The sequence below is a fragment of the Chrysemys picta genome, chromosome 1, assembly GCF_011386835.1.
Source record: "Chrysemys picta bellii isolate R12L10 chromosome 1, ASM1138683v2, whole genome shotgun sequence".
Lineage (NCBI taxonomy): Eukaryota > Metazoa > Chordata > Testudines > Emydidae > Chrysemys > Chrysemys picta.
Genome location: NC_088791.1, coordinates 58,987,808 through 59,003,697, shown reverse-complemented (window position 1 = coordinate 59,003,697; position 15,890 = coordinate 58,987,808). Strand labels below are relative to the sequence as shown.

The 15,890-nt window shown below is 40.4% G+C and overlaps 1 protein-coding gene across 10 annotated transcripts in view; it reads left to right on the top strand.

The window, feature by feature from the left end:
* The window catches only part of RPAP3 (RNA polymerase II associated protein 3), a 38,588-nt gene extending 25,750 nt beyond the window's left edge, over positions 1–12,838 (top strand). For all 10 annotated transcript variants that reach the window (XM_005297966.5, XM_065557912.1, XM_065557909.1 and 7 more), the window contains 5 exons: positions 1,512–1,723; positions 3,906–4,101; positions 4,949–5,046; positions 8,940–9,040; positions 11,557–12,838. In XM_005297966.5, coding sequence (XP_005298023.2) covers positions 1,512–1,723; positions 3,906–4,101; positions 4,949–5,046; positions 8,940–9,040; positions 11,557–11,648 — 699 coding nt within the window. In that variant the 3' untranslated portion in view covers positions 11,649–12,838. The remainder of the gene's footprint in view (positions 1–1,511; positions 1,724–3,905; positions 4,102–4,948; positions 5,047–8,939; positions 9,041–11,556) is intronic.
* Positions 12,839–15,890: the final 3,052 nt, after the last annotated feature.

The following is a 15,890-nucleotide window of genomic DNA, read 5'->3' as shown; positions in this document are numbered from 1 at the left end:
TTGGTAACAGACTAAAGTTAGGTAGAAAATAATGTCCTTTACTTTAAATTTTAAAAATAAGCATTGGATTAATTATATCCAATTAAAAGATATTGTATAATACAAATGTAATAGAATATATCCTCTATAATGTTAAATTACACTTGGTTATATCAGCTGCATTATTGACATGCTAATTTTCAGCTTAAAAGCTGCACTAACTGGAGATACTAAATATAGATTAATTTGTCCTTCATGGTTCTATTAATGTTAGACATTTACTGACACTTACAAATGTACTGTCCTACTCGGCTCTCTTTTCACTGATCTTGCAGTACAAAGAGAACAGAAACCACCTGTATCTCCCCAGTGGAGACCCTACACCGTTCCTGACATGGGGCAGGATGGGTTGTGTCCATAATGGATTGCACTCTGCCTATCCCAAGATGGAGGACTGTTCTTTGGAGATTGTTGCTAGCTAGCATAGCTGTTAGAGCAACTCACACTGTTCTAACCTAAGGTGTGGCTGGGCCGCAGCTGGGGGCTGGAAAGTCATAACTGGTTCCCTGATGGCCTCTTCACTGTGCTAAGCAGATCTCAGTCATGACAGAGAATCTGCCCCAGATTGCATTCTTCTGTTCTTCCCTTTAACAGATTAATTGGTTGTTTGAACTTGAGTCACATTACTAATAATTGTATATAGCCTTGCAAATATGCATAACACACTCTGCTCCCAAAAGATTACATTCAGTGGATGGAATTCATCCTTCATTTGGGTGGCTGGTAAAAGACCCTGAGGTCCTGTGGAGGGCCTGTAATATGATGCCTGCAATCGTTGGAGATCAGGCAGGGATCAAAGTAATTATTAACAAAACAGGAACAAATAAAACAAATTATTTCAGTAACAATGGGTAGGTAAACTATGGAATTCAATGCCTCCGGATGTCATTTAGTCAAATAGTATGGCTGGATTTTAAATGTGACCACAGACCCATTTGTAGTTATTTATATTTTATTTATGTTGTAGTATATTTATATAGCAAAATAAAGCTAGTCAAATCTCATTGCTACATCTTTCTTTTGAAGTCAGGATACAAAATTTGATTGACTAATGGACTGACCAAATATCCTAGATCCTAAATTGAAAGACTAAAGGGCCTCTCAGAAGAAGTGTTGTTGTTGTTGTTGGGTTTTTTTATCTTTTAGTTGTCTGGGAGAACAGAATATAGAAATGGAATGACTTTGAGGTGAGAATGCCCCATGATACAGATGAATAAAGTAAAATGGTAGCAGGGAAAAGGCCAAATGAGAGAGAATATTTTTCATTTTATGATGAGTTTTGAAGTCACAAATTATAATAAATATGTAAACACTGTATATTTTTATTGTAAAGTATCTGCAGTGGACACCAGCACACACTAACATGGTGGCTCTGGGGTTCTAGTCCATTGTAAACAATAATCTTTTATTTGTAGTCTTTACAAAGAATAAAGTAGAGGATCCCACTAACCTTAAGTGTTTGTTCTATTCAGAAACCTTTGAGAAGAATATTCATTGAAGAAGTAGATGATGAGATGCAGAATATTGATGTGCCTAACACTACTACTCTAGTCAATAATTGGATTAATTCTACAAGTGTAGAAACAACAAAGAATCTAAGTCAAGATGACCTCTTAACCACATCTGATATTCCTAGAGCAAAACAGTTGAAAATTGAAGAAATCAGTGATATACCAGCCTTCCAGTGAGTATAATAAATTCTTTGGTGTTCTTGGATTTGATAAGCAAATGTGGGTGTGTATGTAATCCTTCTCAAATTATTATATGTTTGGAATATTGTACCAAAAAACCTTGCTTAAATGTAGTTGTAATTGAAATTTGAAAATGTAACTACTGTATTGTTTTTATTAAATAGTCTTGTAGCTGTATACACCTTGTTTGAAGATTTACTTTAGAAACATAGGTTCACAGAATGTATGTGTGTGAGAGAGGGAGAGAGACTTCTGAAACAGAATATCGGGGTTGCAAGGGACCACAGGAGGTCATCTAGTCCAACCCCCTGCTCAAAGCAGGACCAATCCCCAGACAGATTCTTACCCCAGTTCCCTAAATGGCCCCCTCAAGGATTGAACTCACAATCCTGGGTTTAGCATGCCAATTCTCAAACCACTGAGCTATTCTCTCCCCTCCTCCCCCCCCCCAACAAATATGAGCCTTTTAGATACAGTTGGACAAATTGTTAACTTGGATTGTTTTTTTGCTCAAGTATTCCAAATAGCTGAGGAAAGTTATGTAATCTTGATGTAGAAAATATGCTACATTTTCCTATGCACTACATCTTATCTCAATTATAGAAGGTCAGTTGGGAATTTTAGGGCAAATTCTCAGGAGTGCTAGAGGTGTGCTCTGCACACCCAGGGAGTGGAGGCAACAAAGATGGTACTAAAGCATTTTACCACCACTTGTCCAATTGTGGAGGCAGCCAGGAGCCTCGTGTCTGCTCTAAGCTCTGTTGACTGGTAAGAGCTCCCAAGGAGTCTGTGGCAGGGTCAGACACCACAGCACCCCCTTGTGGCCCACCACAGCACTATTCACCATGCCTCAGTTTTCTCCCAGGGAGTAGTCTTCATCAGCCTTACCCGGCAAGGTACTGGTAACGAATGTAAACAGTAACCCCAAGTGCAGCATAACAGAAGGGTTCTCCACCCTTCTTGGCCTATGCTCTCAGGTCTTTCCACTCTCCACAGAGCTCTGACTTTCAGGGCGCTTCCCTGCTTCCAGGGTCAGTCATAGGAGCCAGTCTCCTTCCTGAAACTCTCAGTCCACCAGGCTGTCTGTCTGGGAGCTACCCTTCTCCAGAGTCTACTAGAGGAATCAGCCCGCCTCCCCCAACCAAGCTCTTGCAACCCTTTGGGGTGATCCCGTAACCCCTTCTCAGCTGGGACTAATAATTAAACAGGACTATTTGCTCCCTAGCTGATCAGGATCAGCTGGAGGGAGAGGGTAGCTGACCTGTCTCGACTAGGCTGAGCCCAACTCCCCTTAAAACGCCAGTGAGCCTGTGACAAGAGTCATTACGTTGGCTGGAATCATCCCTGGGATGACTCCTAAAATGGGTGTGTGCTGGGCTGGGTGATATAGAACCAGTGGAGATAGCTCCCTACACCTAGGTGTTGGGAATCCTTGATTGGCTGTTTAAGCTAATTTCCCAGGCTCTTCGAACTGTCAGAGAATATTAATATGGTATTCCTTGCCTTTTTAACATGTTTTTACTAACTGGAAAAATTTAGTTCTTTTTTTCCTCCCCTGAACAGCTGAATGGATTCAGTTTGTAGTGTTTTTAGGGCAAAAGTACATTTTTACAGCCATGTTCTAACCTCTAAAAATATACTGATTGAAATGACAAATAAATTATAGGAGAACAAATGGCTGCACTGTAATCAGTGTTGAAAATGTTTTCACATTTGACATGCTTATTGTTTTGCATTATGAAATTGCAAAGAAAACTTATTTTCTTATTCTTGCAGCTGTGGGCAAAAGAATTTCTGTAATGCTGATATATATTGAATGGTAGAAGTTTTTTGTGCTCTAAAAACAGTTGTTTCTGGAAATATAGTAAATATGTAGCATATACTTTTTTACAGGACTGGAAAATCATTTACATTGACCAGTAAAATCATATTTTAAAAAAAACATTTAATTAGCTCCATTTAAATATGTTTGCTTTTATTTCAAAGTTTAGGAATATTTTTGTCTGAAGAAAATAATTGCTTTTTATACAAAATATTACTAAAACCTTGAAAGTGAGGATATTTATTAAGGCTCAGGTTTGCAAAAGAGATGGCACCCAATAGCTCCAATTAAGACTCCTTTATGAAATGGCCAGAATTTTTATTTTAAAATGTATAATTAAACACATGTTTTAGACCTCCTACCAGTATGAAAGATATGCCATCAGCTACACCTCAGTCGTCCAGTCTGAGAAATCATCTAGAAAAAGAAAAAACATTACTTCCTGCATCTACATCTGATGTCCCTGCAATCCCTGCAAATTCATTCCAGCTTGAATCTGATTTCAGAAAAATGAAAGGCTGCCCAGATAAGATGTACATGTACCTAAAGGTAAGAGAAGTAGTATTCTGTGACTGCAACTGTAGAAATAATTAAAGAAATAGTGCCCTTTTATGTTGGATTGGGTAATTTAGTGTCTGGAATGATTTAACAGTGCACAAATGGCCGTATCTTTATTTTAATTTAAACCCCTTTCCCATGAAACTAGGAGCTTTGACTCCATGTGAAAATAATTTTCATTCTGTGCTTGATTTTGTTTTATTTGACATTTACAGTATAAGTCTAGGAAAGGTGCCCTATTTTTTTTTTTTTTTTTTAAATCCCTTCCTTCTAATTTAGGCCCAAATTATGTAAACACACATCTTGGTATCCACATTGAACTCCAGTTACTCACATGTGTGTTTACTGGATTGGAGCTGTAGCATTGAAGAATACAGCATTCTTATTCCTGTATAGGCTGTATAGATATTTTAAAGTGCCTCAAACTACTTTAATGTATATTTTAATTCAATATTTTTGAAGGAAAAAAGTAATTTTAGTTCCTCCCTTGTTACCAAGGGTTAATTTAATTTTTTTTTAAAAACCTTTAACAATCACTTGCAAAAAGGTACAAGTAAATAAAATAAAATGAGTAGCTCTAAGAAGAAAAATATATTTCCTTGTAACTACAGCTATCTTTTCAACAGAATGTAGAAGGCCATATGCATAATAGACCAAAACCTATTCTTGTAATTTTTTTTAACTTATTTCCAGGAGTACCCATGATGTTGGTAGGCACTATAAAAATATGTGGAAGGGAATGGATCCTGCTAGGAGAACTTAAAATTACTAGTTTCAGTTTTCACAATTGAATAATATTTTTTGTCTGTAAATAACATTGTTTTTTATTCTTCCAAAGCAAATAGAGCCTTCACTTTACCCTAAGCTGTTCCAAAAATCCTTAGATCCAGATGTATTTAACCAGATTTTGAAAATTCTGCAAGACTTTTACATTGAGTAAGTTCATTTCCTCACTAATTATCCTAGGGTTTTATATTGCTTGCTGCCAACAGAGGCTTTTTCTGTTTAGTTTACTGAACAAACTGTCTATAGTATATAACACTGGCGTATCAGGATGTAGTTATCTAAATGTATTCCTCAAGAAATTAATTCTTAGTACAGAAGAATATTTCAGAAGGGTTAACTAGGAGAAAATTGGTAATGAAATAAAAAGCCTTTTGCATTAAGTCATTGGTTTAAATTCAGATTGTGTCATTACTGGCTACTGATTGACTACTTGGTGGCCTATGTGAAGTGATTTGTTTCTATTGGAAAGATAGCACATTCCATGAGCACAGAATTCATTTTTAAAACAATGAAATGTAGCTCAAAGAAGAGCAAACAACTAAGAAATTCCATTATTTTATGCTATCTTCATTGTGATGCCTTCAGTGTCCTTGGTTTTTATTTTTTTCCCCTTTAATTATATGCTTGTATTCTGTAACAGAACACTTAAAAGTAGCAAGCATGTGTATGGGAATTGAAATCTTAATATTAAGAAAATAGAAAGCACTTGGCAGTTATTTCTGAGATATTTCAGTGCTGCATTATTTGAAGCTAAAATTCTGCTCATTATGAACAGCGTATTTAATTAATCTGAGCTCTAAAAATATGTTATGGTTTTTTATTATGCAGAATAGCATATGTAAATTAAAGGGGCCAGGCCATAGGCCGGTAGCAAGTATTGTCCAAACAATAACAAATCATAAGGGTGAATCACCATACCCGAAGAGGCATGTCCTACATTCAGTGTTACTATGTGCATGGCTTCTAGAGAGTGAATTTGATGAGAGCAGAAAGTTAAACCAGTTTTAAAAAGGAGGGGAATGTGAGATATAAAGAAAAAAGATCATTTGTAGTCCTTGGTAGTGAAAGAGAAAGGCAGGTGGTCTCACATGCTCTCACTGTCAAAAAAAAAAAATCATGAGATTTTTCCATACTGCTGAAAATGACAGCAATCATGCATCACTATGTAAATCCTCGCAATCAAATTACTAGGTTCCCATTAAAAATATCTCTCATTACTTTCATCCTGAAACCCTCTGGATTTGCATACACTAATCCAGGGATGGGCAACCTTTCAGAAGTGGTGTGCCGAGTCTTCATGTATTCACTTTAATTTAAGGTTTCACATGCCGGTAATACATTTAAACGTTTTTAGAAGGTCTCTCTCTATAAGTCTATATATAACATAACTAAACTACTGTTGTATGTAAAGTAAACAGGGTTTTCAAAATGTTTAAGAAGCTTCATTTAAAATTAAATTAAAATGCTGATCTTAAGCCGCCGGTGTGCTCAGCCCGCTGCGGGCGTGGGGTTCCGTTCACCCAGATCGGCAGCGGGCTGAGCGGGGCCGGGACCCCAGATCGGCAGCGGGCTGAGCGGGGCCGGGACCCCAGACCGGCAGCGGGCCGAGCAGCTCAGCCCGCTGCCAGTCTGGGGTTCCGTCCACTGGCTCCTGACAGCCAGGGTCCCCGCTGCCTGCCCCGCTCAGCCTGTTGCCGGTCTGGGGTTCTGGCTGCCAGCCCCTTGCCAGCTGGGGTCCTAGCCGCCGGCCCTGCTCAGCCCGCTGCCAACCTGCTGCTCAGGGTGGGGATGTGGGGGATGCAAGAGTTAGGGAATGGGGTATGGGGGGCTGGGTATGTGTGGAGGGTGCAGGAGTCGGGGCAGAGGGCTGGGGGCATGTGAAGGGGTGCAGGAGTCAGGGCATGGGGAGTGAGGGGGAAGGGTATGTGTGGAGGGTGCAGGAATCAGGGATGAGGTCGTGGGGGAATGCAGGGGGCTGGGGTGCAGGGATCAGGGCAGAGGGCTGGGTGGGGTGGGGGGGTGGGCTGGGATCACGGGGGTGCTCCCAGCCCCCTGCCCTGAGCGGCTCACGGAGGGGGCTGGAGGGATACGTCCTGCTCCTGCCTCCCTTCCCCAAGGCCCTGCTCCTGCCTCCCTTCCCTGCCTCCTTACCAGTCTGAGCAGTGAGGGCACTGGGGCTGCTCTTCTCCCCTCCCTCGCAAGGGCCATCGGCGGCAGGGAGGAAGAGGAGGCGGGACTCCACGCAGCACGCTGGGGGAAGAGGCGGGGGAGGGGGAAGCTTGGCTGCCGGCGGAGCCTGCGGTACAGCAGCAGCCGGCAGGAGCAAGCTTGCTTCTGCCCCCTACCCCCGCCAGAGAGAGCAGGGGGCGGAGAAGAGCGGGCTGGGTCGGACAGGATTTTTAATGGCACGCTGCTGCCTGCCGGGGTCCGGCTCAGCCCGCTGCTGGGGTTCGGCAGCGGGCTGAGCCGGACCCCGGGAGGCAGCATCATGCCATTAAAAATCAGCTCGTGTGCCAGAGGTTGCCGACCCCTGCACTAATCAATAGATCAGGGGTAGGCAACCTTTCAGAAGTGGTGTGCCGAATCTTCATTTATTCACTCTAATTTAAGGTTTCACATGCCGGTAATACATTTTAATGTTTTTAGGTCTCTTTCTATAAGTCTCTATTGTATAACTAAACTATTGTATGTAAAGTAAACAAGGTTTTCAAAATGTTTAAGAAGCATCATTTAAAATTAAATTAAAATGCTGATCTTACACCACCAGCCTGCTCAGCTCGTTGCCAGCCTGGGGTACTGTTAACCTAGGCCGGCAGCGGGCTGAGTAGGGCCTGCAGCCGGGACCCCAGACCTGGGGGGGGGGTGTTTCAGGGGTCAGGGCAGAGGGCTGGGGGAGGGGGTATAGGGCAGAGGGCTGGGTGTGTGTTGGAGTGTGGGGGGTTCCAGGCAGAGGGCTGGGGGTATAGAGGTGCAGGGCAGAAGACTGAGTGTGGGGGGGGTTCAGGGCAGAGGGATGGGGCTACAGGGGTGGAGGGCAGAAGGCTGGGTGTGTGTTGGGGTGTGTGGGGTTCAGGGCAGAGGGATGGGGTGCTCGGCTCGTGGGGGTGCTCCCAGCCCCCTGCCCTGAGCGGCTCATGGCAGGGGGCTGGAAGAGATATGCCCTGTTCCACCCCCTTCCCCCAGGCTCCGTCCCTACCTCTCTCTGCCTCCTCAGTGGAGCTGTGTGCAGGCTGCCGCTCTTCCCCCTCCCCCTCGCTAGGGCCATCAGCTGATTGGCCCGGGACGGAGAGGAGGCGGGGCAGGAAAGCACCATGCTGGGGGAAGAAGTGGGGGAGGTGGGAAGCTTGGCTGCTGCAGAACCAAGCTTCTGCCTCCTGCCCCCGCAGGGGAGAGCAGTGGGGCTGGGGGCTGGGACCTTGGCATGGAATTGCGTGCCACTCAAAATTGCCTCACATGCCGTGTTTGGCACGTGTGCAGTAGGTTGCGGACCCCTGCAATAGATCATGATCTGTAGATGTCAAAAGTGGCGAATCAAATGGATTTCTTACTACTAAGGCAGTTTATTTGACATAGTTTGTATGAACATGTGCTTCCTTAGGAAAGCCAGAGGTGGTGTTTTTAAGTGACATTATCTGTTGCTTCCATTTTTGGTTGGAAACGAGGAATTTGAAGAGAAAAATCATTATTATGAGCTAAGAATAATAACTCAGAAAGGTGTTGTGGTTATGGAAAGGTTATAAAAGAAACACACACCACAAGCACCAACCTTTTGGGTACTGAAAAGTATGATTTGATATTTAGAATAGCAATAACTAGTGCATGATTAAATGTTTTGCACCTTGTCAACTTTCCTCCTCCTTTCTGTATTTTTTTACCTTTGTTCTCTAGTACTAAAAATATTTGTATACAGACTGTTTGTTTGTTTGAGTTCATCTGTTCCTGTTGCTTGAATTTCCTGAATTCCATAATCCTGCTTGTTGCTATTGGATCTTTCTAATCAGAGGTAGTTATTTTCATATATATTTAATAATCTGCTATTTTAGGAAAGAGAAACCATCTCTCATCCTTGAAATTCTCCAGAGGCTATCTGAATTAAAAAGATTTGATATGGCAGTGATGTTTATGTCAGACTTGGAGAAAAAAAGTAAGTACAAAGTAAAGCTGGATCATTTTTTATTTTATTTTTTCAAACTTGGATCTTGGCATAGGTCTCATTTCAGTCAGATACAATGAACTTCAGTATCAACTCAGTTTGCAACCAGTAATGGAAATACACATGAAATCTTATTTATTTACACTTCAGAGGCTGCTTTAACTAAGTGCTTCTAAAAAGGTCTCCAGTTTGATACTTTTTTGAGAGGTTGGGGGTGGGTGGTGGAGGGGGAGATATGTGGATCAGAGTGGTTGAGCAGTGAACTCAACCACTCTGAGAAGGGAAATTTTCCACCACTGTATAGTGAGCATTCTTGCCTGTGCAATTGTGGAGCTGACAGGTTCCAGGCAAATCATATCCTCCTTGGCTGGGAGATCCAGTTTATTTAGGGCTTTTGTAAGTGGGGAAAATAAAGGAAGAAATGGGGACAAATCCTTGGGGTACTGTGCAGGGCTTGAAGGACACTCCCAAAACAAATTATTCTTCATAGATTTTTAAGCCTGGAAAGAACCACTGTGATCATCTAGTCTGACCTTCGGTATAACACAGGCCATGGAACTTCCCCAAAATAATTCCTAGAGCATATCTTTTAGGACAACATTTTGAATATCATTGAAATGTAAATGATTTATTATAGATTACTTGAAATTCCATCTAGATGATTTTAAATTACATGAACACTGGCTCAAATCAGCTGTTTTAAATGTGCTGCTCAGAGACTTTGTTTTTAGGATCTCCTTCAAACTCAAACTAACAGCCAGAAAAGACATGCTGGTTATAACTACCTTTTTCAATAGCAATGTTGTGTACAAACCCTAGTAGCTGCAATTATAATTGAGCACAATATAGTACCAAAATGCATGATGTCATATCTGATTCTCACTAAATCAAATTTGGGAAGAAAATTTTCAAAATGTTGTAGAGTCAAACTCAGGTTCTAATGCTGCTACCTTTGCATTTTACCCATCACTGTAATATCAAGGCACTAAAGGCTTGATTCTGTCTTGGCACAGGAGAAGGTTGGTGGGTTGAAACAGCTCCCTGATTTGCATGGCTGGCCCCAGCTCTGATGCAACTTAGAGCTGCTTCGTGGCAGTTTTAACTTGTGCCATTGGAAAAAAGTCACTAATATGATATACCCTCCTCCGTGCCCCTGACGCACTTCTGTTCTCCCATCATTTTAGACCCTCTAGGTTCTGCTGTGGGATGTATGGTGCAGGGCCTCTGAAGGCACACATACTCCAACAGAGTTTCTGTACTTCTGGGACATCTCTGGGCATGTGCAGCTACATTATGATCCCTCTGCACCACTTGAGTGGTGCAAAGGGCTGTGACCTACCTTGAGAATTTTGCCCTAATACTCTTGTTAGTAAATTTATTTTTTTTAATATTGGTTGTTTTCACACTTGCTACATGATTCAGATTCTGTTGGATCCCTCTTAACATCTTTTGAACATTCGTCATATGTTGTAATTGTTTTGACATCTATTTTTTCAGTTGATTTTTTATTTTTAATTAGTGTTCATGTATGTGCTAAATTTCTCAGTCCTAGAGATTGACCTCTTCTGTTTACCACAGAACACATTTAAGCAGAGACAATGCAAGCTTCTCTAAAGTGTTCTGCCAGTATGTGTCAGCACGGTTCTTGAAGGACCACCACAGTTAGTTCACAGGAGTTTTATTCTTTGTGCCTAGACCCTCCTTTCATACGGCCCATTGAGGTGTGTGTTTCTCATTTGAATGTTTGTCTACTTCAGACCTGGATTGAGACCACCAGTTTTGTGCGCACAAGCTGTTTGGTGCCCTACGACATCTATCGCTGCTAAATGGACATTTTAAAAAATAAATTTGGAAATTACTGCATATAGCTGAGCTTCACTACAGCTACCACTCTTTCTTTATAATAAAAAACAAATATGAGCCTCTTGGACAAATAGTTTAGTTGTAAAAGACATTTTCATGTTTTGAAACTATTCACTTTTTTCTACTTTTTTACTTCAGTATATTTTTCTTCATTACAGCTTATAAATTTGAATAAACAACTTTATTGTTATGCCAATTTTGTCTGATATCTGGCACAAACTTTTTAAACTTCTCTTTTTAATAGCATAAAGACAAGATAATTTGTGTCTTGTTTGTTTTTCTGTTTTTGTCATCAGGAATATGCACCTGAGGAATTATGGGGTTTTTTTGGCTAACTACTTGCTGTAAAAGGACCTTTATTCATTGTATAAAACACCAAAACAAAAATGGTGGCTGTTGCCATTTATGGACTTTTGTTTTGTTTTCAGTTTCTTATAGACAGAATATTGAGTTTTAACTAATTATTATTGAGATTTCTTCTTCTATCAAATCCAAATGATATATTAAATGTATTGACAGTTTTAAGACAGGACATATTTATGTTCTATAACAGTTTGTCTGTAACCTTAAAATCACACATTTAAAAAAGTGTGTCTGAAAGTCTGAAAATGGAAAGTCATGTTAATTTTTATCTTCTCTTACAGCTGCACATGTATTGTTCAGTCACATGAACCAGTCAGGATTGGAGGATAATTCTGTTGAAGAGTTGAAGAAGAAATATGGTGTTCAGTATTAATGAGATTACTGATGTTATGTATTTATATATGTAAATTAGTCTGATTCCGCACCTCTTCTCTGAGCTACTTGTACTGAAGTCCGTGAAAGAGTTACATCCATAAAGTTGCATTTATGTAGATAATGAAATCCTTATACCAGACAAAACCAAATGGCAAGTGCCTAGAAAGGATAATGACTTATGCCGCAATTGTGCCCGTTATTTCAGAACCTTGGGGCACCAGGAGGACTCTCTCCAGTTTTAAGAGTCCACTTGAGTAGATTGAGTTGCAGGCTAACGGCTGTAGGCAGACAGTTATTCAGAAATAAAGTTAATTATTTATAAACATGGGTTTTGGTAAGAATAATTTGGTAACTTGATGATTATTAAAAGATCAGCATTAATTTTATTTTGGGAAATAAACTTAACAGTGTTTAATTCAAAATATCAAAATTGTCTGGTATAATTTATTTTAACATAAAATGTACTACTTAATGAACTTGCATTTCTCAGATAAGCTAAATTGTTACTTATCTGTAAATAGATTCCACTCAGGACAATATGAAAACTTCATCTGATGCTCAGCAAACTTGGGGTCTGATGGCCAGTAAATTCCTAATTTCTTTAGCTGAGATTGCCCTAAAGCTGAGTTCTAGGCACTGACAGCTGAGATACCCCAGTGAACCTCAACCATTGCAGTAGTACAAAAGGAATCTCTCAAATAACTAGGTTCCAGATAATGTAAGATTTTTAAAATAGTCATGAAGACCCTGAATTGCACCTGTGGCAGAATGAAAATATATAAAAATATGAATGTATATTGCATCACACAGAGAGCACAATTCTTAACAGTCCTATTAATCCATCTCCTTTACAAGCTGGTAGCTATGCAGTATTTCTTTTTATATTGAGTTTTAACTAATTATTATTGAGATTTCTTCTTCTATTGAAAAAAGGTCTTATTTGCCACACCCTTTCAATGGGACTTGTGCTCTTAAGTCACTTAGATGCTTTCGAAAATCCCACCCTTTATCCTAATGGCTGCACACAAGAGGTCCACATTCAGGTTGTACAGGCAAACTTAATTCTGGCGATTTCTAACTTTTGAGCGCTTGATTTTTCAACCTCAGTGTTTTAAGTTACTTTTTGTAAAAATGCAAAACAGCTTACAAACCAATAAAACCTAAGAACAACAAGATGGATAGAGCTGAGATGTGGAGTTTTGCTTCTTTCTTTGTGAGGGTTTTTTGTTCTTTTTTGCTGCATTCTTGCTACCTACTAGATATTCAGGTTATAGTAATAGATCAAAAGCATTAACTGGAATCTGTCACACCAATGTCTTCATGGTGTACTGTAGCTGTACAACCCTTTAACTTTACAAGGAGTCCTGTTGCCAGGGTTGGTCAAGCTTTGGCAAATGGTGTTTTTCGTTTTGTGAAAGAAATGTGGGCAACATTGTGGGCTTGTCTATTGTGAAATAAGCTAGAGTATGAATTTAAAACAATTGCTATTCCTCAACTCCCTGTGTGGACACTCTTATTTGTCACTAAAATGGATTGAGTTAAATTGCACAAAGGCATTCTTAGGACAGAATAAGAGTCCATATGAGGAGCTATTGTGAAATATCTATTCCAGGCCATTTCCCCCTGTAGACAAGCCCTGGGGAAATAATATTGCTGTATTCTATGTAAGAAATGCTGGACAATGTATCATTATGTAGTATAATGTACTAGAGATAGACTAGCAGGTAACAGCTGGGGTATGGTGTTGTGGTGGTGACCCACTTCACAGGGAGGAGGAAAAAACCCTAGCCCTGTGGCAGAAGGTTGCCTTGCTGGGTCTTAACTGGAGGTATAGGTTCTCTCTCATCTTCTTTCTGGCTTAGTTCAATTTCTAAGCTATGTGACATCAATAAAATTTCATCCCTGACTGAATGGCATCAGTCAGCCTAGGAAGACTTCAGTCCCACTATGTGGCCACTCCTAAAGGTGAAGTTCCCTGCTGAAATTGCAAGAAGCCTCTGCAGCTGCATAGGCTAGAACGTTCATGCACCTTCCATAAATCAGCAACCATGAAGACAATTTGGGGCTGGATAAAGGTTATTTAATTAGCCCTGGGATAGTCATGCGGTTACCTGGGGTCTTCAGAACCCCCAACACGGGCAACTTAACTATTTCACTCCAGGCAGTGTTAGGAATAAATCAATAGGAACACAGCAATTCTATCTGATAAGATTCATGCAAGTAAGCGTACTCTATCTAAAACTGCAGTTTATTAGATTCAAGCACACACAAACATAAGCAATAGGTTTAGAATATCCCAGATATTTACCTAATATCTGGAGTAATTAACAGCAGGTTCGTAGTGGCCAATTGCTCACCCACTGGGAAGAAAGTGTCAGGAAAAACCTCTCAAGTTGGCTTCCGAGGACTGATCCAAAGTACTCTATTAGCTAATCTTTTATAACTAACTTCTATAAAACACATAGGTCATAATAATCCCTACTATGTCATCACTTTTCTAAAACTTTCAATAAACTTTTAATATCCAAGGTGTCTAGACTCAAGGTTTTCCAACCACCAAAGTTTTCAGTCTCAGTTGTTTTTCTTGTCTGTCACCTCCCGTTCTGATTAGCAGAAAACTGCCAGCTAGATATGACCTTGCTTCTGAAAGCCAGTCTCCAAATTAACCCTTAACTATGTGGTGTTCTATTTCATTATTGTAGGGTGGCTGAATGCATGTAATATGCTTCCAGTTTGCTTAACAACATTCTGGGGCATACACACCCCTCAAATACAGCACAACATTCCTCTCCTTAAAGGTGATATATTTTTAATATTAAGGCCTTTACATATATGAGCAAAAATCTTCTCGCTGACACTCTCCGGTTTCACTCCTGACTTTGCCTCGTTAAGGATCCAACTTCATGTCCATCTCTTCAGGGCATACCTGTGGTCTATAGAACCGCTGGCTTTGCAACCGATCGATCTTCCTCCGAATCCAGTATATCAGTACTGGATGCACAACAACCAATGCCACCTGAAATATTAGAATCACCACAATTAAATGTAAGGCCAAATTAACTCTCCAGTGCTGTGGGGGACCATCTCAATAACGTCTCCCACCAATTTTGTTCCAAATCTGCTAACCATCGCAATCACTTATTTAATTTAATTAGAAGCGTGGTGGATGGTAACCATGATGCTGCGTGCTTCCTGCCTAGCAACTTACCAATAATTCCTTAAATAGGAATGCTTAATTAACATTTTAAAAACAATCAAATTCATTTCAATAAATACAGGCATATTCTCTCTCTTCTAAACATACATCTTGTAGCTATAAGATATTTGTGGTACATTCATATTCAATCCCAAATTCTTTTAAGCAGGCTCCTAATTTCCAATGTGAGTATCCCACTCATACCATCTCAAATCATGTTCTTTACCATATCAGTAACCCACATCTGCATTTGCAAGCATGTCAGGGCCAAGGAAACATTACTCTGGAGGGCACCAATAGCCTGCAAGAGGTAGAGGTGGTCCTTTTCTTGGGATTGCTCCCATTTCTCTAAATCCTGTTCCACCCCATCCTGTATGCAGCTTAGCTGATCTAAAAATACCCTCGGGGGCATTGCTAAATCCTTTACGTATTGATCTATTATCATATTATTCACCTCCTCATTCATACTGTTTCATTGTCTGTATTGTACATCCACACACTCACCATAATTCACCTTACTCTTTATCTTCATCTCTACATACTTCTTCCCATTGATTTGAACCACATATGCTCCAATCAAATCAATTCTAGGTGGTTACAGAATTCACACTTCTATTCCTTTTAACCATTTAACCATCCTATTATTCAGATATCCTTTATCCCTCTTACAAATTTCCTGATGACCTAGGGCCTCCCAAGTGCAAGGCAAAAGAGCCTCCCATTCCCCTCCTGGTGTCCTTATCTGTAATCTTGCCTCTCCCCAAACTTTTCTGCCCAATGTTTGGGTATACAAATGAGTGTTTCAGCCTAAAATGAATTCTCTTCCCCTGATGCTGTCCAGTTGAGGATATCAATTCATAAATGAACACAAAGGTGGAAAAAGAACTAAAATTTAAACTAGCATTTGTCACCAATTTACAGTCCCAAAATAGTATTGCTTTTTTTTCTGTCCACCAAAGCAGATAGCCCTTCATTATGGCATCTGGAGATGAATCATGGGTAGGATCACTTCTGTCCCATTGACATCTGACCACTTCCAGGAGG